Below are 24460 nucleotides of genomic sequence, written 5' to 3' on the forward strand. Positions count from 1 at the left end.
ATGCACCGTTCTTACATTTCTGTAAATAAAAATAAATCTGTGCATGTTAATGTAAAGTAGGGTTTGAACGTGTGTCCTTCCAGCCCTCTGAGCCTCTGACAGTGATCTCCTCTTTTCAGTGTGTTTCTGCATTGCCACCCTGTTATATACAGCAGGCAGTGTTATTGTTAAGGGGGTGATCTACCCAACGCAGAAGCCTCCATACAGGCTAAGAGATTTCAAACGAGACGAGTCCTTGTTAATTTGTTACTGACTAATGTTAGGTTTGCTGCCTGACCAGGCGTTCACTTTGATCTCTCATTGTAAACAGTAAAAAGGCCTGAAACCTGCATTATCTTGGAGCAGAACAAATAACAGAAGTGATAATGTTGGGAGGCTGACGGCAAGGACCCCGGCTTATCTCTCTGGCTGCCTGACTCTGCTTGTTCTGACTCACAAACTGCTGTTATAACTGGCCTCAGTCTGTGTAGGTAAATACAGTGAGATGATAAAGAGTCGCTGTCACACTTTTTAAACTGCAGTACAGTGACCAAAAAGGTCATGGTTTTTAAACAGCTTTGATTTTTTTGTTTTTTGTTTGTGAAAGAGACCTTGTGTTAAAGTTTAGAATTTTGACACTAGTGTAAAAAGTCATTGGTCTTTGTTTTTTTTTAATTTAGTTTCACATTACAGATATTAAGTACATTTTCAAATTCCTTCTTTCTCTGCACATTATTTCAGTTTTCTATTGCATTGCTTTTGTGTGTTGTAGCTGAATGCTCACAGGCTGACAGGCCTTTTTCCTATTATTCTTTTTTTAGACCTGAGTATTAAAAGCTTTCTGTATCGAGAAGAAGGTTCTGTCCTTGGAGGATACAAATCTATCTTCAACCTGTAATCTAGTTAAGAAGTTAGAACCTTTTGTGTGCTCCAGTGGAAATTAAATGCAGTGTTTCTTAAAGCCGCACAGTACAGTAACTGCAGGAGCTTCGCAGCTGCTCTGTGCTTCTAGTACTGGAAGCGAAGCTCTAGTTCTCAGTCTTCATACGGATGCTTGTTTCCTCCCAGGATGCACAGAGACACAGTACTGTAGAGTTAACGAGCCCGGAAGCCTGGAGCTCTGTCAGGTTGACACTCATTGGCTGAAAAATCTTTAAATGCAGAGTAAAAAAAAAAAAAAAAAAAAAAAAAGAAAAAGCGGAGGTAAATGGCAGTGTTTGACTTTCTCTAATAATGAAGCCTGCTCTGAACTGACAATCAAACAGCCCGGTATTGTGTTTAAAGTACCTGAATGAAATCCCCTTATTTTTCTCCAAAGACTGAAGCCATAGTTTGAAAACATGCATGATAATGAACATTTTTGCGTTCCTTTGTCAGTAGTGCATGTCTGGAATAGTTGCTGAGATTTTATCAATGCAGCCTGTTAGCTGAGTAGGAAGCATACTGGAAAGTAGGTTGAAATGAGAGTAAGCCCATAGTTCTGGTAACCAATGCAAGCTCTGTACTGTGCAGGCCTTTAGTGCTGCATGCCAGCTGTAATGTTAGTTTGGTATTTTAAAGCGTACCTTGGTTTTATAGAAAACTCTGCTTTCAATATTGGGTTCCCACCACATACACAGCACACCCCAGTGAAATGTAATTAGCCCACTTTATATCCACTCTCTGGAATGGCCAGGCATTCAATTAATTTGTTCATTAAAATGATGTGGTCAAGTTAACCGTTATTAGAGGCAAGTGATGTGTCATAACAAGAATGCAGTGTACAGTGCCAGGGGCTCTGGGGATCTTTAACTTTCTGACCATTGAATACAAAGTGTATTGTCTTTATGTCCTTTAAACTGTGTATCTTTATAGCGCAGCACCTGCAGTTCCCCAGAACACAGCTAGCAGTGAAGCACAGTGGCACAGAGATGATCACTGCATACTGTACCAGCCTGTCTTTCTAATGGGATCTTTGGTTTGTCACTGCAGGTCCAGGATATCTGCTTCAGCCCTGACTGCAGGTGGGTGGTGATCAGCACGCTGCGGGGCACGTCGCACGTCTTTCCCATTAACCCCTACGGAGGGCAGCCCTGTGTGCGGACTCACATGTCTCCCCGCGTCGTCAACCGGATGAGCCGCTTCCAGAAAAGTGCGGGTTTGGAAGAGATTGAGCAGGAGCTCACCTCGAAACAAGGCGGCCGCTGCAGTCCGGTTCCTGGCTTGTCCGGAAGCCCATCAGGATCCCCGCTTCATGGTAAGATCACAGCGCCTGCGTGTGGTGGCTGGGTAACAGCACACTGTGAAACATTTTCAATGCAAGCAAAACAACAGCAGCGTTGTAGATTCGGAATCCTTTCTGGTGTGCTTCCACCAAAAGACACTGCAGAAAACTGGGGGCCTAATGCAGGAGCGTTGTCCTGCAAACAGGAAAGAGTCTGATCCTCCTAGACTTTCCACAATAATAAAGAGGCTACCACTGTGCCACAGTGACAGAATTACACATACATTTCAATGCCTAAGTTAAGCTGCCATTTTTAAAGTATTAGTTATTAACCTTTATTGATTGAACATTTAGCAGCAGTGATTTAAAAAAAAAAAAAATAATTAAACTCTGCCAGAGTTGTTCAGGTATTGCGTCCGGATTGTGAGCACTAACCCTGTGCAACAGTGTCCCGTTTATTTGTCAAATGTCCAGAGCTGTGGATCCATTTCCAGCCTGCATCTGACTGCCAGAGTTCATCCGAGTTCCCTGGAACTGCCACTGTTCAGACTGTCCTAACCCAAGGTTGCAAAGCACTGGCTTCATTTCTCTATAGTGTCTCCATTAATGGGAATGGCATTAGCCAGTCAAGGAAAAAACTAAATCTTGGATTTATATTGGAAACTCACGTTTTTTTTTCCATAAGGATTATTTTAGGTCATTTTTGAAAGGGAGCTCTCAAATATCCCATTATAATGCAAATGCTTGTCATTATTTAACTAAGTAGCCTACAAGCAGACCCTGATCAGTGACATTTCACAAATACAGTAGGAAGTTTATTTAGTTGATTTCTCAAATAATCTGTAACATTAACCGTGAAGACATTCATGGTAGAGAAACTCCTTGTGCTATAGATAAGCTGGTGTCTCATGACTGACGGCGCTCTAAAAACATAGTGGATTATTTCACTGAATTGCGATTATCATTACATGATATGAGAATCCTTCTTATTGAAACAGAACATGTTCTCTTAAGCTTTTAAACGTTTTGCTCAAGACAACACTTTCACATTTTCTACCATTTTCTTTTTTTAAAGTTTATATTTTATACTTTTTGTTTTTTGTATTATTCTTGCTCAAAATGGACGCGCCAGCTTAACTGCAGACAGTATCCGCTGTAATAGATGATTCTGCTGGAGTGAAGCGTTTTCCATGAGGACATTTTAGCCTGGGATCTCCTAAAGATCCAATTTTTTATTTTAAAAAGCTGCCAGTTTTTCTTCAGGTCAAATTTAGTGGTGATTACATCATCAAATAACTTCTGAAGTATAGTCTTTTGGCCCAAATAGCATGTGGTGTAATATTTCCCCAGCTTTCATCAGAGTGTGATTTATGTTGTTTTTCCTGTTTAAAGTGTGTTATTTGTGTCACTGTTAAATTTGTTTAACCTTTAGATGTTAACTGACTTCAACATTAGTCTTTTTTTAAATATATTTTTAATATCCAGTATCAGCAGCACTGTGTGGCAAGGTCAGAAATGGCTTCAGTTGCAAGAGTCTGAATTAAATTAAAGTCTGTAGCTGTACTTTATAAGAATCTACAAAAATGTAATAAATAAATACATCAATATTAAATTTTTTTTCTTTGCTTTTCTTGCTGTTAAATTTGATATCTTATAATTCAGTAACACTGACATTTTAAAAGATGCTTTCATCTCATCAATTTTTTTATTATTTTCTTAACTTTCTGCTTTTGGAGAATTGGGCCCCGAACAGAAACACCCCGCATCTGTCATCTTTCTATTCTGTGTAAATACAATTTTATCAGCTTCATTTGGGCAACAGGAATCAGATGATGCACCTGTAACACAGAGACACACAATAGTCACAACACAAGACCCCATAGTTATCGCTCATGACATCAGAGTGACTTTGAAGGATGTGTACTTTTCTGGTTCCTTCCCAAAGCGGGCGGTCTTTGTAAAAATAACAGTTCACTTTGCAATGTGTTTTCAATAGTTTAAATATAGCAGCTGGTTTGTAATAGGAAATTCAGGTGTTACATTTCACAGAGTGTGTCAGAAGCATGTATCCTGTAAAGATACTGAAATTAAATTTTTATATATATATATATATATATATATATATATATATATATATATATATATATATATATATATATGCGTCACATAATAAATAAACCTGTCTGTAACTATCTCGGCGATGTGTCTTTCTGTCTGTGTAAAGATCTCAGCGATGATCAGGGTCTGTGTTCAGGGTCATGTGTTGCTGGTACAGAAGGAGCATGGAAGCGTATGTGTTGTTTCGATGCACTCGAAACAACAGTACTTGCTGAATAGCTGAAAGTATTTTCAAGTTGCGCGTCAGCCTGTGCTGTTCACCGTGTTGATGTCTGATAAGAGAACTCCAGTCAGCCAGTAAAGCAGCTCATTCCTTGTGCTCTGTCCTCTTCTCTTGGGGCTGCATGTTGTGGATCTTGACTGACAGCAAGGTGAACGTACTACAGAATATTTTGGAACCGGCTTTGCAGTTTTAACTGCTTGAGTTTTTCTTTGCTGTGTGCTTGTTTTCTATCTTGCTGATTCAGAACGTGTGTGCCAGCCTGCCATGTGTACGTGGGCTTCTTTGTTTTGTTTTCCTTACCAAAAAAGTGAAGCAGCGGAAACTGTTAATTCACAGCTGATAAAACTGGCATTTCCTTCGCCTTTAACACGCCAACACAAATTTTGTTTTGGGTGGCTTATTTTTTTTTTTTAATCTGTTAGCACACACCCATTGTTGCAAGCAATCCATAAGAGTCTGATACCATAGTCATGGCAGTTTACTGAAGCTTAGTGCATTATCCATGCTGTTCAATACAATGATCTACTTCATACTCCTTTTCCACAGGCATACAGCAGACCTGTGTGTGGTGGGGAAACATGACACTATATTCAGATAAGAATTGCATATAAACATAATAATTCTACATCGAACCAAAGTGCTTTTAAATTGTAGATTAATGTACCAGTATTTATATAGTTACATGCCAATAGTACTTCTTGTTGTTTCTCAATAATAATAATAATAATAATAATAATAATAATAATAATAATAATATATATATTATTGAATGAGTATTTAGTGATCTAGTTGTTTTTGTTTTACTATTTATGGTTTGTTTTAAATACATAAACGGTGCTATAATGAACCCCCTTTGTTTTTCCATGCAGCAATGTCTTGTAATGTTGTCTTGCACATGGGCTTGGTGTTTGCTACAGGCTGCATGCCCCTTAAATTTTCATAAGATTTATAAATGAATTATCTGGTCTGTAGAATGAAAGGACAAAAGCTGCTTGACCTGTCAGATGACATGCACAATTTGTCCTCTAGGGGGTGCTGTGTTCTCAGATTTACTTGTCAGTAGTGTAATTGTATTCCCACAAACAAGGCCATTCTGTGGCACTTATCTTTAAAATTAAACTAAATCCATTTCAGTTTGGGGGGAAAAAAAAGTATATCTTGTTTTTCGAGTACTCCAAACATGCTATGTGTGTAAATAGCATTGCAAATATCCAGCTTGGTTTTAGATGTTAATCCTAATGGTTAATAAGCCGTGTTTTTAGATAAAAAAAAAAAAACTAAACTACCAAACAAAAACAAACACAAGGTTTTATGAACTGCAATGTAGGCCTGCAGAACACAAACCCAAACCAACCTAATGAAGTGTCAGTGATCCCTTCTGTGCCAAAGCAGTCCTCAAGGTAAGCGATTCTTCTGCTTATTTGAAGATAAACCATTTCTTTTATAAACAAACATCTGCAGTGAGCTGTCATTGCCACCTGTGCTCCTGGATGGGGGGAGATCAGGGGTTTCTATAGAGAGAAACACTTCCAGTGTTCAACACAAGAAATAAAAAAAACACACCTTTCGCTTTCTTATAGAAAACTTTCTTACACACAACTATTTTTGATGTTCTTAGTTTTTTTGTCTCCCCGTAAAACCCTTACGAACAGTGTCTTGAATTCTGCTGGTTGGTATTTAAAATGCGTTGTGGTTGAAGTATAAAATAGATCTGCAATAACAGATCTGGAAAACGACTACATTGTTTTTAAAGGGGTGTTCTTTTATGTTTTGTTTTTCCCATGCATATTTTATCAAACTCTTTTGTCCCTGCGGTTTGCAGTCACTTTGTTTGACTACATCTAGATCGTCCCACTGTGTTGCCACATGAATTCATATATTTTGAGATGATTGGTTTTGATCAGTTCAAAAATTATAACTTGTAGTTCCGACCATTCATTTTGTGATGTAGATAAATAATGTGTTATGAATTTGTAAGATGCTAGATCAGCATTTTGGTGTGCTTTATTGGTACCCTGGTCTCTTCATTTTTCTTTATTTATGAAGTTGTGTGTTTTTTTTTTTAAAAGTGCTTGCTAGATTTATTTTTACGTGAATTATAAAACGTATTTGCCCATTCTCATGTGAAAACTCATAAAGTTCAGTGGCTTTTTTTTATCGTCCAGTCAGCGCGTGTTGATGAAACATACTGCCCTTTCCCATCCGAAGGAAGCACGTTTTTGACACTTCTCATGACCCGAGTCCTTCTACTGTCTGGGAGCCAAAGCAACGTGCAGCACTAAGGGAAAGTAGAGCTGTTCAAAACCAACCATTGAAAGGGAACAGTTTTGCCCTTTTTATAAAAGTATTAAAAAGGGCTTCTTGTTGAAACTTTAAAGACTGTAAATTGTTCTGAATATCATGTCTACAGCTCTGGCCAGAAGTTTTGCATCACTTTAGAATTTTAGGATTGAGACAATAATAATAATAATAATAATAATAATAATAATAATAATAATAATAATAATAATAATATCTGAACATAATTTTGATCTTTTCATTTAACATCATGTAATTAAATAAACTAGAAAATGATATCGCAAAAGTCTACCAGAAGTCATAATAGTAGTACAGTGTTTCATGTTAGATTTCTAAACGTCACATTTTTCAGCTGTTGTCAGTTTTTCATTAAGTATATGGAAAACTACAAATCAATATGTAATTCAGTATGTTAATGTAACATTATTCAGCAGGTTTCATTCGACTTTATGAAGCAGAGTCTGTTAATTCTACTGGGTGGTGCACCGCAGCTGTGCTCTCAGACTATATAAACCGTCTTTTCTGTTTTTCTTGCAATCATTAAAGTAAAGCTTGAACATGTTTTTAAATGTTTTATTTTGTTAATCTATTAACCAGCTTTTCAAACTGTCTCCTTCATTTTGTGAAAAGTATATTTTGTTGTTGCATAGCTCTGAAATCTGTTTTCTCTTTTAGATTTACAAGCATGCATTCCAATCTAATCGTTTACTTGTTTCAAATATTATTTTAGAATTAAAAGACTTGTAGTGGTGTTAGTCTTCCATTTTTAATAACATTGTTGTGTAATGAAGTAATTACACTACATATGAAAAGTGCAGCAGTGACCGGACAGAGGATACACTTTCAATAGATTGTTTTTCAATGGTCTGGCTTGTGAGTTTTTAATTTCTCCTGTGTTCTGAATGAGCATTGTATGTAGTGTTGTGAGTAACTATAAAACATTCTACAATAGGACTTCCAAAGACTTGTGAAAGCATTCGTCAGTAGATGAAGTCATTCTTCTGACTAATCTGCCCATTAAAGTGACATGTGTTTTGTCGTGGAAGACAATGTGAAGGTGCTTTCCTGGGTGTTGCTGGTTAATGCGGATTTAGAGGTTTTGTGTTCCTTTACATGTCAGAGTTAGAAATTCACATTTCTCTTGTTATCTAATTGCAGAACATGAATCTTAGTTGTGAAACACTGTTTGAAAAAGATAACAAGCTCCGAGGCAGTGAGTAACTCTTCTCGTATCACTTCTGAGTGCGTTTGTGTCTATTTTAAACATGAGGAGCAGACTGTAATACCACAGCCCATAATGTCATGAACATGTGCTAATATAGACCTGATTCCCTGTACTTCTAGGTGATTTAGGGATGATAATTAGGAAGTCACAAAAGTGGGAAGAAAAAGTGTGTGATTTAATATAGAGTTAATAGATAGTAGAAGAGATCTACCTTTTTATATAATTAAAATAGTCCATCACAGAGAGATTATTATTATTATTATTATTATTATTATTTATTATTATTATTATTATTATTATTATTATTATTATTATTATTATTCTTGTTTGATTGAGTTGTTTGTTCTACAGTCCAGCCAGCATTGCTTGTGTGGGATGGTGTGTTGGGGTCCAGGGCCTCTGCTTCCTCTTCCCACTGCAGATTGAACTGGAGCTCGGCTGCACTCAGCCTGAAGCCGAGAGGAATACGCAGCTTCAGTGACCAGGAATTCAGAAAGCATGTACATTCAAATACTGTCTGGTCAGCCAGTTCAGGAAAGATGCCCCGTTTATTCAGATTTATTGACTCCTTTTACATGGACTCTCACTGTAATCCAAAACCTGTGCATATTTGCTCTAAAATATTATTCAACTCTCGCAAGTAATGGAAAATATGATACAACTTTGAAGTTAGAATTACTATATACGATTTTACTAAATCAAATAAAGCCTCTAAGCAGATTACCGAGATGTTTAAAGATATGTTATTGTTTTAGCGATTTGCTGTTTATTTTTGCATATATTCTAGATGCTAACCTTTCACGCTTTAAAATCTCAATGTGGTGGTCATTTCCATTCCGGCAATTTGACCATATTCATTTACCAGAATCAGAGCCACATGTCGAATGATCCCTTTGAATTATTTTTAAAGTGATTTTAGCATCCGGTATCTCAACTGTAAACAGCTGACCCAGCCTTGTAATCTATATTAACAATAATGTCGAGCCGGTGTCCCTTTGCCTTGGCCAGTATAGTTACAGCACTGCATAAACAACATTGTGCATTGATTGCATTCAGTCTATACTAGTAAACATGACGAGGAGAGGGTTTATTGACAGCACTGCAGTAAACTCCCCTAAAGCAGACCCGGTGTAGCGAGTGAGAGGGGTGCAGTAAATGTGTGTGTGTGTGTGTGTGTGTGTGCGCGCTGAATTACAAGCGGTACATTTTGCACTGTCATGATTAGTTGGATCACAGTCCAGTCCGGTGGTTGTGCTTTTTACTATTGCACATTCCCAATCGTTTTCCAAATGTATAACCCTTTGCTTGGGCACACCTGCAAGCTGGTTGTTACAGTAACAGTTGGAAGTACTCTGTTGTGGTTTTAAGACATGTCCTGTAGAATTAATACAGTGACTCTTCATGTTACAATGTTACTTAATTCACATATTATACTGTTTATTTATTTATTTATTTGAATAGGCTTCCTTTTCTGTGTTTTGATCTCTACGTGTGTTATGCTTTGGAAAGCTGTATATTGCATGTTGTTGATGTATGTGGGGAAGCATTCTTGAAATGTGCCAGGGAGTCATGTTCCCTCATATTCAGTTGCTGCGCTTTTGTAAAATGATGCTTCAAAGCCAGAGGATTAAAATGACATGGTATGAACTTCTGAGAGAACCCTGCTGTTTGAAAGTTTGCAGTGCGAGAGCCAGTGGAGATGTAATGAGTGTGGCTTTCTGTTGAATAAAAGTGTGTTCCAGTTACCTTCAGGAAGCCTGTTTCTTTAAAAACATTCCCGTTCACTTGTGGTTTTAGAAACGGCTGGCGATGTGCCACTTTCACATAGGCTCACGACCCCACTCGGGGCTGGAAATAACAGGCTTGCAGAGACCAGAAGAGGAAGAGATTCAGCGGAGAGGAGGCTGGGCCTTGTCCGCTATTACCTGGGACTTGCTCTTGATGTGTTTTCCACAAACGTCTCATCTCTTCACAAACACTAAATCTTGTGCAGTTTATTTTCTTTGCAGCATCTGTGTTTTATAAGGGTTCTTTTTAATTTGTTTTCACTTTGTCTGCTGGGATTTCTTTTGTCCGGCACTTTCTGGCCTCCCTTTTTGTCTGTGGAAGTGAGTATTTTAATAATGATAGTTCAGGGAATTTCCACAGGCCAGCTTGACATGACAGCTCTTCCCCAGCATAGCAGAGAAGCCTTTGTTTCTTTCTCTTTTCACGTCCCCCTTAACTTAATCCCTACCTCCTGTGCTGCTTTTTATTTTACTATTACATGTCTGGGAAGCTTGGACCAGCAAGAAAGCTATGAAAACAGTGTATGTGAAAGTATTCCTGAGAACACAGCCATGCCGAGAATGTACATGTAAAACTGGAGCCAGTAAGATTTACTTACAAGCAAAAAAAAAAAAAAGTTATATGTTGTTTTTTTCATTTAATGCTAATATTAAGCGTGGAAATCAATTTCCACTCAGTTGCATTTTAAAACCTAGTAAGTTCTGTTTCATTGGAAAGCCTGCAGCATGTACATTTGGCACTGCACCTTCGTATGTTTTTTTTGTTTTGTTTTTACCTGTCATTTAGACACACTTATCTGCTTCTCTTGGCTAGTAAACTAATCCATCTGACCAGTCAGAAGTCTGCTGTGGGCTTTAAAGCCACCCATACAAGCCAGCTGTTTTAAAAGCGAACCTATTCAATTGGGCACCCTTTCTAATCAAACCGCATTTTGCCTCAATACATGTCAGCAGCTGTTGATCACAATCAATAAGAATCCATCAAACTTCTTGTGTTCTGCAGAATAAAGCAGAATATTTGTATGTGACTGTTACAGTCAGACTCCTGCATGCGTGGGATTAAACCTATAAGCAGAGTCCATGGTGGCAGTGTTAACTGATAGATAATATGCATTCTGTACATAATGAATTGAGTTTGTAATAATAGTCCCTTACTCTCGCCTCTTCATTGTGTATTGTTCCAGTAAGGTCTAGTTTAAGAACTGGAATGCTGAGACGCTCTCAGCCGTAGCTCACCTTGGCTGATTGAAGCAGCTCATTGCTTCTACCTGGTGTGATAACGACACGACTTTCTAATGCTGTGTAAGCACACACACCCACAGGGCTGTGGAGCAGTGGAGTATTACCTGTAGCAGCCCACTAGCTGTTATTTCACCTTCTTTACTTGTATGGAATGAAAGGGCTCTGGGATTAGCGAGGAAGGGGTGGGAGGTTGTGAACCCAAGTGAATTGGCAGAATGCTGTAGCAACACGATGCGTCTGTAACAACCTCTTGAAAGGTGTCTGATGGCTTTGTATGTAATAAACTAGTTGTTTTTACTTTTAGCTAGAATAGAGGTGGTGTTTGTTTGGGTATATTTCTGTATTTCGTTTTGTATTGTCTGTTTATCTACTTAAACAGACAGTACGGTTCCAGTTTGGGTTTAGTGGGCATGGAGGGGGTTAAGACGGCGCTAGGAGAGATGCTAAATTCATTAAGATTTTTCTCCTTCCTTTCCTACCTTTAGTCCATTTGAAGCACCATTATGGCTTTACAGCCTGCTTCCTGTTCAGATTCTTTTTCTTTTCTGTTATGCTTCCACACAAAAGGTGGCTGCACTGGGGGTGCAGTTGTTTTGAAATGTGAAGGACCCTCTTGAGTTGGGGTTGTGTGGATTTGGGCTGGATTTGTGTAGCGTCTCCACAGAATGGTTATTTAGAGGCTGAAGCTCTAATATGGCCTCTCTTTGATTAAGCACAAAGCCGGCATTTCACAGTATTAATGAAACACAGAGCAACGAGCTAAAGATCTAAACCCTCCAAGTCATTGTAGCAGGTCTGTCCGAAGTGCTTTCATTATAGACAGAATGGCTTGCTTTATAGGGTTTTTTGTCTTTCTTTCATTCTTTCTTTCTTTATCCATGCATTTCCCTTTCAGTCAGTGCCCATTGCCACTTCCTTTTTACCTTCTTTTAGAAAAACAAAGTTCAGAACACAGACTGTTGCAAACAAAAGGAAACATTTTCACCAAGACCATTAAAATCTCTGTTTCTAAATAGTTCAATGGCAATTGTACACATGAAAATTGAGCTTGAGCTTCTAGACATTATGGACTAAAATGTTACTCTAACGTTCAATTTAATTATATGGATTATACACATTTCTCTATTAATTATTTGTCTTAAGCCTTTACAAAGAGCTACAACATTTTCTGTTGATAATAAAGGAATATTGAAGGCTGCTTTCTGGTTTTAGAATAATGTGCTCATCAGTGAGAAAAGCACAAGGAATTAGAAAATAGGTTTAGAATGATAGAAGCTGCATTTCTAGAGCTTCAACTTCTCTGAATAGATCCATCATTATTTATAATGGTTCCCATGTGTTTTCTATAGGTATTTTCTATTACACTTATCTCTATCTATCTATCTATCTATCTATCTATCTATCTATCTATATATCTATAAGTGAAATTAACCATTCAATTTATTTAATGTCGCTTCATTCTCTGTTCAAATATTTATAATCATTTAATTTTATTTTTTTTTTTTTTTAAAGCTGAAATATAGACGAGAATAAATGCTAAATGCACTGTGTTAAGGCTGCTGTGTTGAAACGATGGGCGTAGACTTCTCCAGCACTATATATCTATAGATACAGTGTATATATTTGCAGGGTCAGTTCCCAGCGATTCATGTGAGATCGGGCAGTTCCTATTTCATGATCAGCTCCATATGTACAACTTGCACTCCTATGTTTACATCTTAAACTTGATCCTTCAGTGTTTTGTATTGTTTTTGTTTTTATCTTTCTGTCATACTCTAAAAGCTGTTAACCTTCATAGGAAATGTCTTAACTTGTATAATTACATTTTTTTTTCTGTTGAAAATGTGTTTTGTGTAAAACGTTATTTAGTGGGTTTGCGAATCAAAGTAATTGGGAATGGCTGGTGTGGTTGATTAACACACCGAGGCACTAATGCATTGTCGTACTGCATCTTGAGGCAGTTAGCTTTAATCAGTACTCTGTCTGCAAGCTTTCAGATCTCTGTCGAGGCCGGGGGAGTGGGCACAGTCGGTCAGTCCCAGGGCGAGTGGGCACAGTCAGTTCCAGGGAGAGTGGGTACAGTCGGTCAGTCCCAGGGCGAGTGGGCACAGTCAGTTCCAGGGAGAGTGGGTACAGTCAGTCAGTCCCAGGGGGAGTGGGCACAGTCAGTCAGTCCCATAATTTTTTTTTGTTTCAGTGGTTGCTCAGTAGTTATGTTGAACTGTTTTAGTTCTATTGTAATGTACTTTGAAAGGAGAAAGTTCAACACCTGATGATGTTTTCTGTCCCCTTGCAGCGAAGTTAAGCAGCCAGGACTCCAACAGCAACAGCATGGGGAACCCGCGGCTGTCTCCCCTGCCCAGCCTCACCATAGTGGTGCCGCTGGCCCAGATCAAGCAACCCATGACACTGGGCACCATCACCAAACGCACAGGGTGAGTGGAGCACGGGGGTGAACTGTGTGAATCGGAGCTGCTACTAACCTGCAGAGTCACACAGTCACGAGCATGGCTTTCTTCCATAGCTAAATTTAAACTTTCCATCATCCATCAAGCTTGTTTGCTCAAGTAAGTTCCTTTTGAACAAATAATTGGTCCTAATAACTCCAACTGGGATATTAACAATCATGAACTGGCTAACATTAAGTCTCATTATTTTCTCTGTGAATCCATATACTGTGTCTACTGGTACATAATTACAAGTAACTTCTACAATACAAACATGTAGTAACTGCACACGAATGGGGAATAAAAAAGTAATCTGTAGCATTTATGAAAATTAGTGGTGCTCTGGTTTTCCAGCCCAGTCCTATTCACAGTAATTATCTTAACAACCAGTCCCATAATTTAAGGTGTGCTTGCATTCAAGTAGCTCAGTGCAGCAGACAGTTAACCAGTATAGCAAACCCTTCACCTGGTAAATGAGAGCACGTTCAGCAGCGGTGTTAAGACACAGTACAATATAAGACTGTGTATAAAGGGCTGAACATGCAGTCCAGTGGATGCAAATGTTTTCTTAGAACCATAACTTCTCGTATCCCGAGGTTGGAGTTGCATCCAGCACATGTGCTAACCAGTGTAGAGGGCACACTTTCTTACTAGTGCTCTGAGCCACAGTTTCTGCAGTTGGAGTGTTTGTTTGTTTGTTTTTTATATTTCTTACAGAATTTAGTTGCTGTCTTTTCACAGAGCCAGCAAAGCACTTTTTTTTCTTTAGCTGTGGAGTGGAGTCTTTAGCAGGCTAGACCTCTTAAGATGTTAAACATCAGTAAGAATTTTTTATTTTTTTTAAACCCTTGAAAATGCACCTCTGTGGAGTGTAATCTTTGCAAAGCAGATGTTTTCACACCTGTGAGAGCATCACCTTGGAGGCTGTGCTTCAGGGAGCTGGACCAGCTGCTTAACCTGTAATTGCACTCCGGACAGACTGGGAGGAAGTGCTTGAAATCCCATGAAATCAATTGGAATTTCAAATTACTTTCTGTCATCTTTCATCACAAAACAGATTTCTTGTAATTCCATGTAATAATTCTAAATTTGAAAACACCAAATTCTAACTATTAGAAGTCGTTTTACTTGCTGTTGTTTTAAGATGCTTGTTGGACTGTAAGGTTCAGTGGACCCCTATTTATTTATTTATTTATTTACACAGGCACTGCTTCATTATATACGAGTTAAATACCATGGAAACAGTTTCAATATTTATGAAGGATCTTGCGCTGTGTTAAATCACTTTTAATAAAGCACGTCCGAATGTCCCGCAGTTACAAGAAGCCGTTACAGTAGAAAGCTTGCTGTTAGTTCGGGGTGGTTTGTCACATCTGACGCACAAGAGTTTAATACATTTTGAAAAGTGTGTGCGTTTTCACATCTTTATACCTGCAGAGGAGGGCAGGAACAGAACCATGGCATGCAGTTATCTTCTGGAACACAAATGACTGCGTAGAGGTATTCTGTGTGGTGGTGAAGCTCTTTGACCCTGCAGATGTTGGCAGATTAGTGTAATGCAGAGTGATGTGCTTTTAGGTGGATGCAGCACAAAGAGAATGAAACACAACAGTTTAGAGGTAATACTGAAATGCACTTAGCTGTATTCCAAACTGCATGTTGGTTAGAAATCGTTTGAAATTCCAGCCTGCGTGCATTTGTTTGTAAACGTGTGCAATAACAAAATCATTTTGCAATAAAAATGTATAAACCATTTATTTAAAAAAAAATAAAGGTTGTATTTTTCTGAAGTCAAATTTTTTGAACTTAATGCAAGCAATATACTTAAACTAAAATTATTGTTAAACATGTTTTTGATTAGACAGGTGGAGTTCCTATAAGGATATTTTAATTTTTTTCATGCAAAAAATATTAATTCTGATGTGTTTGATCTGCCGAAGGAAATGCAATTATTACAAAATAAGTCATATGCGCCTATGCTTTATACCATTATTATTATTATTATTATTATTATTATTATTATTATTATTATTATTATTATTATTATTATTATTATTATTATTATTATTATTATTATTATTATTATTATTATTGTTGTTATTATTATTGTTATTATTGTTATTATTGTTATTATTGTTAGTAGTAGTATTCTGCACTCCCATCACAGTTAACCGTCCCTTCAATCCATTCTTTTCTGTCTGTGTGTTTTTAGTTGGGGTTCAGAGCTCTTCAGTGCCCTGAATTTGTTCATGCTTTTGTATTTCAATCATCAGCGTTTTTTGGATTTCTGTCAGATTGCTCAATTTACTCTCCACTGCCCTCATTTGCATATCGCCTAATGAAGGTATTTTCAATTGCTGACGCTGCTGATTGCCAGTAGAATGCGCTGCAATGCTGTTACTTCTGACCAAGCCATTGTGCCACTTTCTAGTTCCAGGAAAATAATGCTTATTGGAAATTTTTTGATGCCTCAATTTACTGATTACTGTTTTCAAAAAGGTTTTTTTTTTTTTACGTGAAATAATCTTTTTGGATAATCCCACGTTTTCACTCTATAAAAATGAGTCTGACATTGAATGAAGCTGTCACACAGTCCCTGGGACAGCAGGGCAGATAACTCCACTGACGTGTATTTTCAAACATCCTGAGTTCAATTTACACTCCACTCAGTTTAGCATGTGCAGAAACTCTCAGAATTGCAGGGGCAGCAATTCATCTCCACAATCTCAGTGCAGGGAGGTGCAAATAGAGCTTCAGAGTCGCTTACAGGAAGGATGCCCCCCCCCCTTCAGTTTAATCTAATAAAGGGGTCCCCTTCATTCTAATTTTACTAAAAGTTTTTCTGTGGTGACACTTCTAAAATAAACGGAAAGTGTATCTTTCTTCTGCTTTATGTTTGTCACGGAGCTATGGAAACATTTATAAATGTAATGCTGAACTATTTGCACAACAGATTTGATAGTAATGGGTTTCCATCTATTTCTGTGTATCTTTTTCTCTTCATGAAGACCCTACCTCTTTGGGGCAGGATGTTTTTCCATTAAAACTCCGTGGTGAGTTGCCAATTCAATCCCAGCATGCCTTGCTTTGTACTCGCTTCAGTGAACGACTGCATTCATTGTTTTTATTTCTATTATTTTTTTATTTATTGAACATTGCTGAATGTTTATAAGATGCAGGCATCACAGAATGAACCAGGGAAGTTTTGCGCATTGATTTTATTTTATTTTATTTTAATTAAAGATATCCTACCCCTGTTTTCAAGGTTCTAACCTGCATGTGTGATTTAACGAGGGCTGCATGTGTGAGTCAACGAGGGCTTTCGTTAAACATCCAGGTTTAACATTTTCTTTGACAGATTAAAACTTTTTTTTTTTCCTCTCTGTCTTTGATGTATCGCTTGTGAATTGGTGAAGCTGATTGGAGAATTACTGAGCAGTGCAGAATAAGAAACAGATTAGAGAGGATGCACTGTAGTTTGGAGCAGTAGGTTTCTTATGCTCTTCAGTCTGTATAGTGGTTTATTTGAAGCCACTGGTAGCAATGCATGACTACCCTTGTACAACATATTCCTACACTAATACAAATGCTGTTTATTAAAAAAGAACCTCTTTTAGCTAAGCTTCACATTGTTCCCATTATCATGTTACAGCAGCTTGTGGTGCTGTTTCGTGCTGCAGGATACATGCTGCAATCTCTGTTTGTTGTGTGTTTTTCATGTGGGTATAGGCATGCATCTTTGCATTTGAATTCAATGTGACAATGTTACACCCTAGTGGGTCGCTGGATAGAATGAAAAGCTTGCTTCAGTGCTGCACAGTTCTGTGAAATTGATTTAAATGCAGTTCTAAAAAAGGAGAGCTTTCATTTCATTGTACTCTCATTTCAAGGAAGATGGTTCTTTGGTTATTTAGGATGGCATGGAGATTTTTACTCCTTTTTTAACATATTGTATAAACTTCTGATGTTAGAGTTAGTGTAATTTTAAAACCACATTTGAAGATTTATTATATTTTTAAATAAATTAATCACCAGTGAAGGAGTTCTAATGTAGGAATATTCTTTCTGATCTGGAGTTTGCTTGTAAATGCTGTTTCTTAAAGTTGGATAGATTTGTAAGAAATTAAAACAAACAATGGAGCTGCTTTTGTGTTTCTGTCGCTTGTGCCGTCACACGTGCACCTCACACCTCCCATCAGTACAGACCTGTCTCTATTGGTGCAATAGTCAAGAACAAGCATCAGTACGGACGGCAGTCCAAAGAAGGTCTTGTGACCCGGACATGAGAAGTGTGCTTTTCTGTTGGCTCTCTCCTATGACCAGTTGAATTGACGTTCTTCACAGCTGCATTCTTGACATGTCTTAACCCACAGATCAGCCCCATCTGACAACCTGTAGCTTTCACAGAAAGCGTGAGAGCGTATTCTTTGGAAGAGAGCTCAAGTACTCTGGGTGTTACTCAGTCCGAAGGTTAAAGTTAAGTTTCCTGCTGTGCAGTCTTGTGAAATAAGATGCTTCTAGCTTTTAAAAGAAATCCCTTTATGACAAAATTACTTATGTACAGTTGATGGGTCGAGTACTTCACTTAAATTTAACTTTTCTCCCTACTTCCCTGTCATGAGTTCCTTATGTCAACTCTTTCGCAATACAGAATGAAGTGCGTGCGGTGCCTTTTATCTTTTTCCATGCATGGTACTTAGATTTTTTTTTTTCTGTTTGTCTTGTTTTCGCTCCTATTTTGTATCAAGTTTTGCTCTTTACCAAGCTGTGTATCACGGTTTGCATTTCCACAATGTTTTGCTAATCAGTTTCTTTGCTTCTCGGCTTTGCCACACTGTCTGAAAACTCACATACTGGAGGAAGGGTCCATTTATAACGAGTGGCCGTAGGACAGATACTGCTAGGAAATACTTTTAGCATTGTTTTCTTTTAACAGGGAAATATCGTAAACACAATCTTTTGTTTGTGCAATATTTAGACTTTCTGTTCCAAATATCTGGGAGGTTGAAATGCCAGGTCTCTCTGTGTGTGTATGTGGGTGGTCACTGGACACAACTGGCTTTTGAGATTCCCCTTTTAAGTTTGTGAAAAAACCTTGTTTCATGTACCGTACTTGTCATCGATTAGTTTCGCTTTGTGTTGCTGAAGAGTGATTGTTTTAAAGTCCCTGTTTTAGTGTAAAATGCAGCTGTTTGTCACTTTATACTTCTACATGTAGACAGTAATATTTAAAGTCCCTGTGTCATTGGCTTGTCCCGGCTATTAAATGCATCGTGTTGCGTGACTGGTAGAGAATTCACACTGTGGTGTGCTTGTGGCTTCATACAGGCATGATAAGGACCTCAGTACACTCATTGTGTTTAGTACCAGTCATGTGTTATAACCGAGTGTGAAATATAGCATCTCTTTACAATGATATTGTTGTTAAAATGTTTTATTTTTGATTATAAATATAAGCATAATAACATCAGAGGAGGGATGTCAATATGGCCTGGATTCTGACCCAACTGTATTAATCTATTAAAGTATGAATATGCAATTAACTTGAACTGTAAACTGAGTACCAAGTGAAATTTGTGGCACTGCCATTATATTTTCAACCAATGCGAACATACAAGTTTGAAAGGTCATCATGGGCAAAAATATTGAATCAAACCTCACAATCCTGCCCTAAATATACACGTCTACCTCCTCAGAAAAGCACAGCATGTATGCAATAGGTTTGATACTGGACCAGCTGGGAATCTCCTCACTGCTTGGTTTTTACTATAATTGTAAGTTTTCCGATCTCTTTGAATGTTGTGAGTTTGCTTTATAGGCTCCGTGGATTTGAGTCTAATGACTTCCTATTCTGGTGACTCTTCATTGTCTGTATTATTAGCCATATAAGGCTCTGCCATTACAGTAGGCATGTGATTCTACTGTTTCTATTCCTGGATATTTCATAGAGCGGAATTCAATCATATTTGCTTGTAGTGATCTTTCAAAGTAAAAAAAAAAAAAAAAAGCGTTCTTTTTTAACCAAATGGCGCCTAATATTCTACATGGTTTTAATTTTGAAGGACATTGATGGTGGATGTTTCAAATTGAATTATGTCTTGATGGGAAAACTATTAGCTTCGGAAAGGGCTGTGATTGAGTAAATGAAAGACTGGAATAGAGTCTACGCATGCAAACTGAAACTACAGGTTAATAATAATAATAATCAGTAAAGTTGGGCATGATGTCGGCAGAGAAAGGGTTCGAATAATTACGATGCCTGTAAATAGATCCTGTATGAAATATGTTTGTCATAAAACATAATGCTGCCTTTGATCACAATTTTTATTTATTGCTCTGTATAAATTACTAAACAGTGTAAAACATTTCAAATACCACCAAAGAGATCAGCGGCGAAGCAACTCGGGATGTGAAAGGTTCGTTCTGTATTATCAGAACCATCTGACCAATATCTCTGAGGCTTATGTTTCTAAAGTAAGGGTCCATTAGCAATGTACAGATTAAATAAAACTGCAATGACCTGGACTCCCCCTGACCCCCATACAGTAAAGCTGATAAGCCCATTCAATTTCACAAAAGCTTCAAACTGATTTTCCTCCAGTTTTATTTTTCATACTTTTCAAGGGCTGTTAGAGTTCTGTGTTCAGAGAACCTGCAAAAACACATTCAATAAATACATTAAAATATTAAAAGAAAAACGACATTCAGTAACACTTCTAAACTAGCCCACTTCCAGCACTGCCCCTCTTATTGTACAATGTTACCCAGCTTTCTGTAACTGCAGCTGTTGAAAAGAGGTGTCTTAAACAACAAAACAACTGTGTATCTTGTGTTGAGACAATCGCATTCTCTCCCGTCTGTCTCGAGAGTCTCTGTTGTTAAGACGGTACAGAAATCCTATCAGTTCGGTATTGGGGTATTTAGCTTTCCTGTCCTTTCTACACCACGAACAGTAAAGGCTCTACATTTCTACAGGTTTCACCAACCACCAAACGGTGTCACTTAAAACAAAGAGGAATTGCTTTGAGCTGAAGTTCTCTTGGAGTAATTTATGAGTTGTTGACAGTTTAAAGGGAAGTGAAAGAGCAGGAGTTCAGCACAGTAACAGGTCATTCACCACCTATTAGTGCCCCATATAGAGGCGAGCTGCTGGTGAAATGCATGCTTAAGCACTGGAAGCACCAGCACAGTCACGACTGACAGAAGAAAAGCATGCTGTGGAAAACGGAGAGAAACAGCATGCATGTTACACCATTACTTATGAAAACAAAAAGAGTGCGTTACAAAATGAGCAGCAAACAGATTGTAATGCAGGCCCCTTTGAGTGTCATGTTCTTTACAAAGTAGCTGGACGTGTTTCTGTTAGTTTAGGGGGTTTGTTTTGTTGGAAGGTCTTTTAGTTTTCTTACGCATAATGAGCAGCTTGAAATACTGCATGTGGCTTGTGATTAAGATTGAAATGAATGGATCTCTGCACACTGCAGAATTACTGGAAATGATTGTGAAAATACTAATGCATTCAATATAGATAGGATTGCTATTCTCGAGTGTGTGAGGGCTCGAGGTGAAGTATATGTCAGAATGACGTCGCAGACTTCAAACAGAGTGTAGGCTAAAACATTTCAAATACAATCCAGTGCAGAGTGCAGGACATTCTAGCAATAACATCATCACACTACTGTTCTGTGATAACTTCCATATGCTCCTGCACAGTAATGAACAGTTTTGTATGTTACATTCCATCCACTCTCTTTAGCATACATATGAATCCAATAACCAAATGTAATAATAATAATAATAGTAAGTGCCTCCTTCTCTTTAATTTTACATGCATTTGAAAGCCACAACTGTCAAATGAACTTGAACATACCACAAAGAGAAAACGCTTTAAAAAAGGTTATCATTGTAATGTGTCAGCATTTCACTGTTGATATTCAAACCAGCAGCATGTTACTGATGGAAAGTGTGTGTTTCATTGTCATAATACTGCTCGATTTCCATGAAGAATCGGATTGCTTTTCAGAAATGTATTTGTAAAAAGTTGCTGTTCAGTGTCCTGTATAATACAGCTCCTACCGACAGTGTGATTGCTTGTAAATGAATTGAAGCTACAGTATCTGTCATTTCTATACCAGAATGCTTTTGTTTATTTTGTGCTTGTGTTCCTGTGTATTCACAAGCATGATGATTATTGTCAACTTTCTTTTGTTGTTTGCATTTAGATGACATTTTTGTTTTGGTTATTAAAAGGAAAGGATCCACAATAAATACTTTCATTTGGCAGATTCTGGTAAAACATGGTGGTAAAAACTTTTGCATTTTGTATTTCTTTTTCTTTCAAAGCAAAGCCAAACCAGCCCCGCAGATTTCACCCAGCAAATCGACCGGAGGGGAGTTCTGTGTCGCTGCCGTCTTTGCATCCTCGAGGTCCTGGTTCATAACTAACCCAAACATGAAGCAAGAGAAAGGTTTGTGAATGATCCCAGCTCTGTGGAGGAGAACTTTACACCTGGAGCATGTAATAATAGTAATAGAGGCTGGACCAGCCCCTTTCTTTTCAAGGGGCAGTTAAATTCAGTTACTCTGAATTAAAAGACACAGTTAAATGTACTGAATACCCATGCAAATAACATCCAGAGTCACTCGTCAGCAGCAAGTCAGTCAGCGTGTCTGCCTTCCTTCCCTCTCAGATCAGTCCAGGCAGTCTGTGGTGGACTCCCTCTATATTCTCAGTTGCTACGGTAACCTGGTGGAACATGTGTTGGAGCCCCGCCCAGTCAGCACCGCGCAGAAGATCAGTGATGACACGCCTCTGGAGCTCGTCACCTGTCCTCGAGCCAGCTGGACACTCGGCAGGTGGTATTGTAGTAATGGGCTTAACTATTATTTTTATAATTCTAATTAATTATGCTTTTAAAACCAATCTGTTGAATTGACGTGTTTACATATATTAATGTAAAGTAAAACTTTTTAAAAGACAGCAAGTAAAAGTGAAATAAACGAGGGGAGCGTATTCCCTTGTAATAGCATTACATACTCAATAAATAGTATTTTGAACTAAATTGATTTCTCTGTTTGTTTTGAGAAGAACACCACAATGGAATGAACTTCAACCACCGTTTAACACAAACCACCCATTGCTCCTGGCTTCAGACGCTGTGCAGTACTATCAGTACCTACAGTCTGGCTGTAAGTGTGCGACTCCAGCATCTTTACATTACACACAAAGATTGCCTCAATGGATATCCTGCTGATTTTATAGGGTTTATTCTCCAGGGAGTTTGTGTTTAACAGAGTATTGGTGCCACATGCTGTGAAATACCATGTTAGTGAAGTATCTTCTGTTTTCCCTTGAACGTGAGTGAAGATTTCTTTTGAGCCAGTGTTCACCAAATTTCACAACTTTTGTTCTGTTACTGGCACCTTGAAAGGAGGCATTGAAAAGCTTTACCCTATAGCTCCTCTGGATGTGGAGTACTGTATTGAATTAACTTAACATTCAGATGAAACGAATTAGAAAAGCTTTAACTTAATATAATCCAATAAAAAGCCCAAATAGGACGAATGCTGTTGCTTGGCGTCTGCTTAGCCGGAGAAGGTAATTTGAGGGGAGCGTTCTTCTGGATGACCAGATATGCAGTGTCTGTTGTAGAAGTAAGCATTCTTACATTGGCCTGATGATAATAATAAGCTTAAATCAGTAATTAGCCCCTTGGATCCTGCAGGCAAGTTGTTCATTTCTTCTTTTCCACTAAATTCCATAAGCTTCAGTCACAGCGGGACTGATATTTTCCAGAATTAGTTACTATATCGGTCTCTGTGTGTGTCAGACACATACAAGCATGACATAAATGAGGACACAATGCTACTATGTGCACATAGCAAATATGTTAAAGGGAGCCACTGAATCAGGAGAATTCCATATTTAACATTTAAGTCCAATTGGAGCGAGTGAAACAGCATTTCCCTACATTGGTGGCATAGATTTAATTTGTCAAATACTGCAAGGCAAGAAGGATGCAGATATGCACAAATGAATCTGTCAGATATGGAAAGGAAAGAAAGATGCAGAACTGTGCTTATAAATCTCCTGTGTATGGAGCACAGTTTTGGGAAACGGGGAGCGATTGACAGGGAATATGTTAGCACTGCATTGGACTGATTAAAGATACACAATGTGGCCGCATGGGTCAAAGGAGCTGGAGTGTTTCTGGCTTGTGGTAAATGCAACAGTGGCGCCATTTCATGGTCGCTGTCTCCACCTGTCCATCTGTGTGTTTGTTTGTTTGTTTGTTTGTTTGTTTATTTATTTATTTATTTATTTATTGCACATCCCAAGAGCTGTTGAGTATCCTACTGAAAAGCCGTGCAATGCAGAGATGATGCCTCCATGAAAAAAATAAAAAGAAGTAAATACATTTTCCATTTTTAAGAGGCAGGAGGATCTCTCATTGGCACAGTGTGGGCTGCATTGGATATGCATATATATATATATATATATATATATATATATATATATATATATATATATATATATAATTGAGACCCACACACACACGCTCCAGTTTGAATAGTAGAGTATTTAGGGTTACCCTGGTGTGTGTCGTGCACATCAGATTCCTCGTACAAGTCCATTGTGGGAACTTCCTGTTAAGAAATCCAATCTTCACAACATCTGTTGTTTCAGGTTTTTTTTTATTTTATAATAATGCATTTTAAAGCTGGTTATTCATACTAAATGGGTAACAGGTTATTAGCAAAATAGATGTCAAAGTCTAAATGCAGTAGAAACAAACATTTTATACATAGACTTCTGTGCAAGTTTTTTTTTTTTTTTGAATCGGTAGAGCTGGTGAATTTTTAAATGATATGTTTATGAGCAGTTTTAGTATTCAAACCATATGTTGGGCTCTATTTTATGATGCTTAGGTAATGGGA

The 24460-nt window shown here is 37.9% G+C and overlaps 1 protein-coding gene across 5 annotated transcripts in view; it reads left to right on the forward strand.

Annotated features, from left to right (window-relative positions):
* Positions 1-24460, forward strand: part of bcas3 (BCAS3 microtubule associated cell migration factor) — a 167777-nt gene that overhangs the window by 36644 nt on the left and 106673 nt on the right. For 3 of the 5 annotated variants that reach the window (XM_041236517.1, XM_041236513.1, XM_041236514.1), the window contains exons 15-20: positions 1951-2215; positions 13372-13510; positions 16531-16575; positions 21866-21990; positions 22213-22378; positions 22611-22711. In XM_041236517.1, the coding sequence (XP_041092451.1) occupies positions 1951-2215; positions 13372-13510; positions 16531-16575; positions 21866-21990; positions 22213-22378; positions 22611-22711 (841 nt within the window). The remainder of the gene's footprint in view (positions 1-1950; positions 2216-13371; positions 13511-16530; positions 16576-21865; positions 21991-22212; positions 22379-22610; positions 22712-24460) is intronic. The other 2 variants (XM_041236515.1, XM_041236516.1) reach the window with 1 other exon arrangement.

This window comes from Polyodon spathula, chromosome 41, assembly GCF_017654505.1.
Source record: "Polyodon spathula isolate WHYD16114869_AA chromosome 41, ASM1765450v1, whole genome shotgun sequence".
Taxonomy (NCBI): Eukaryota; Metazoa; Chordata; class Actinopteri; order Acipenseriformes; family Polyodontidae; genus Polyodon; species Polyodon spathula.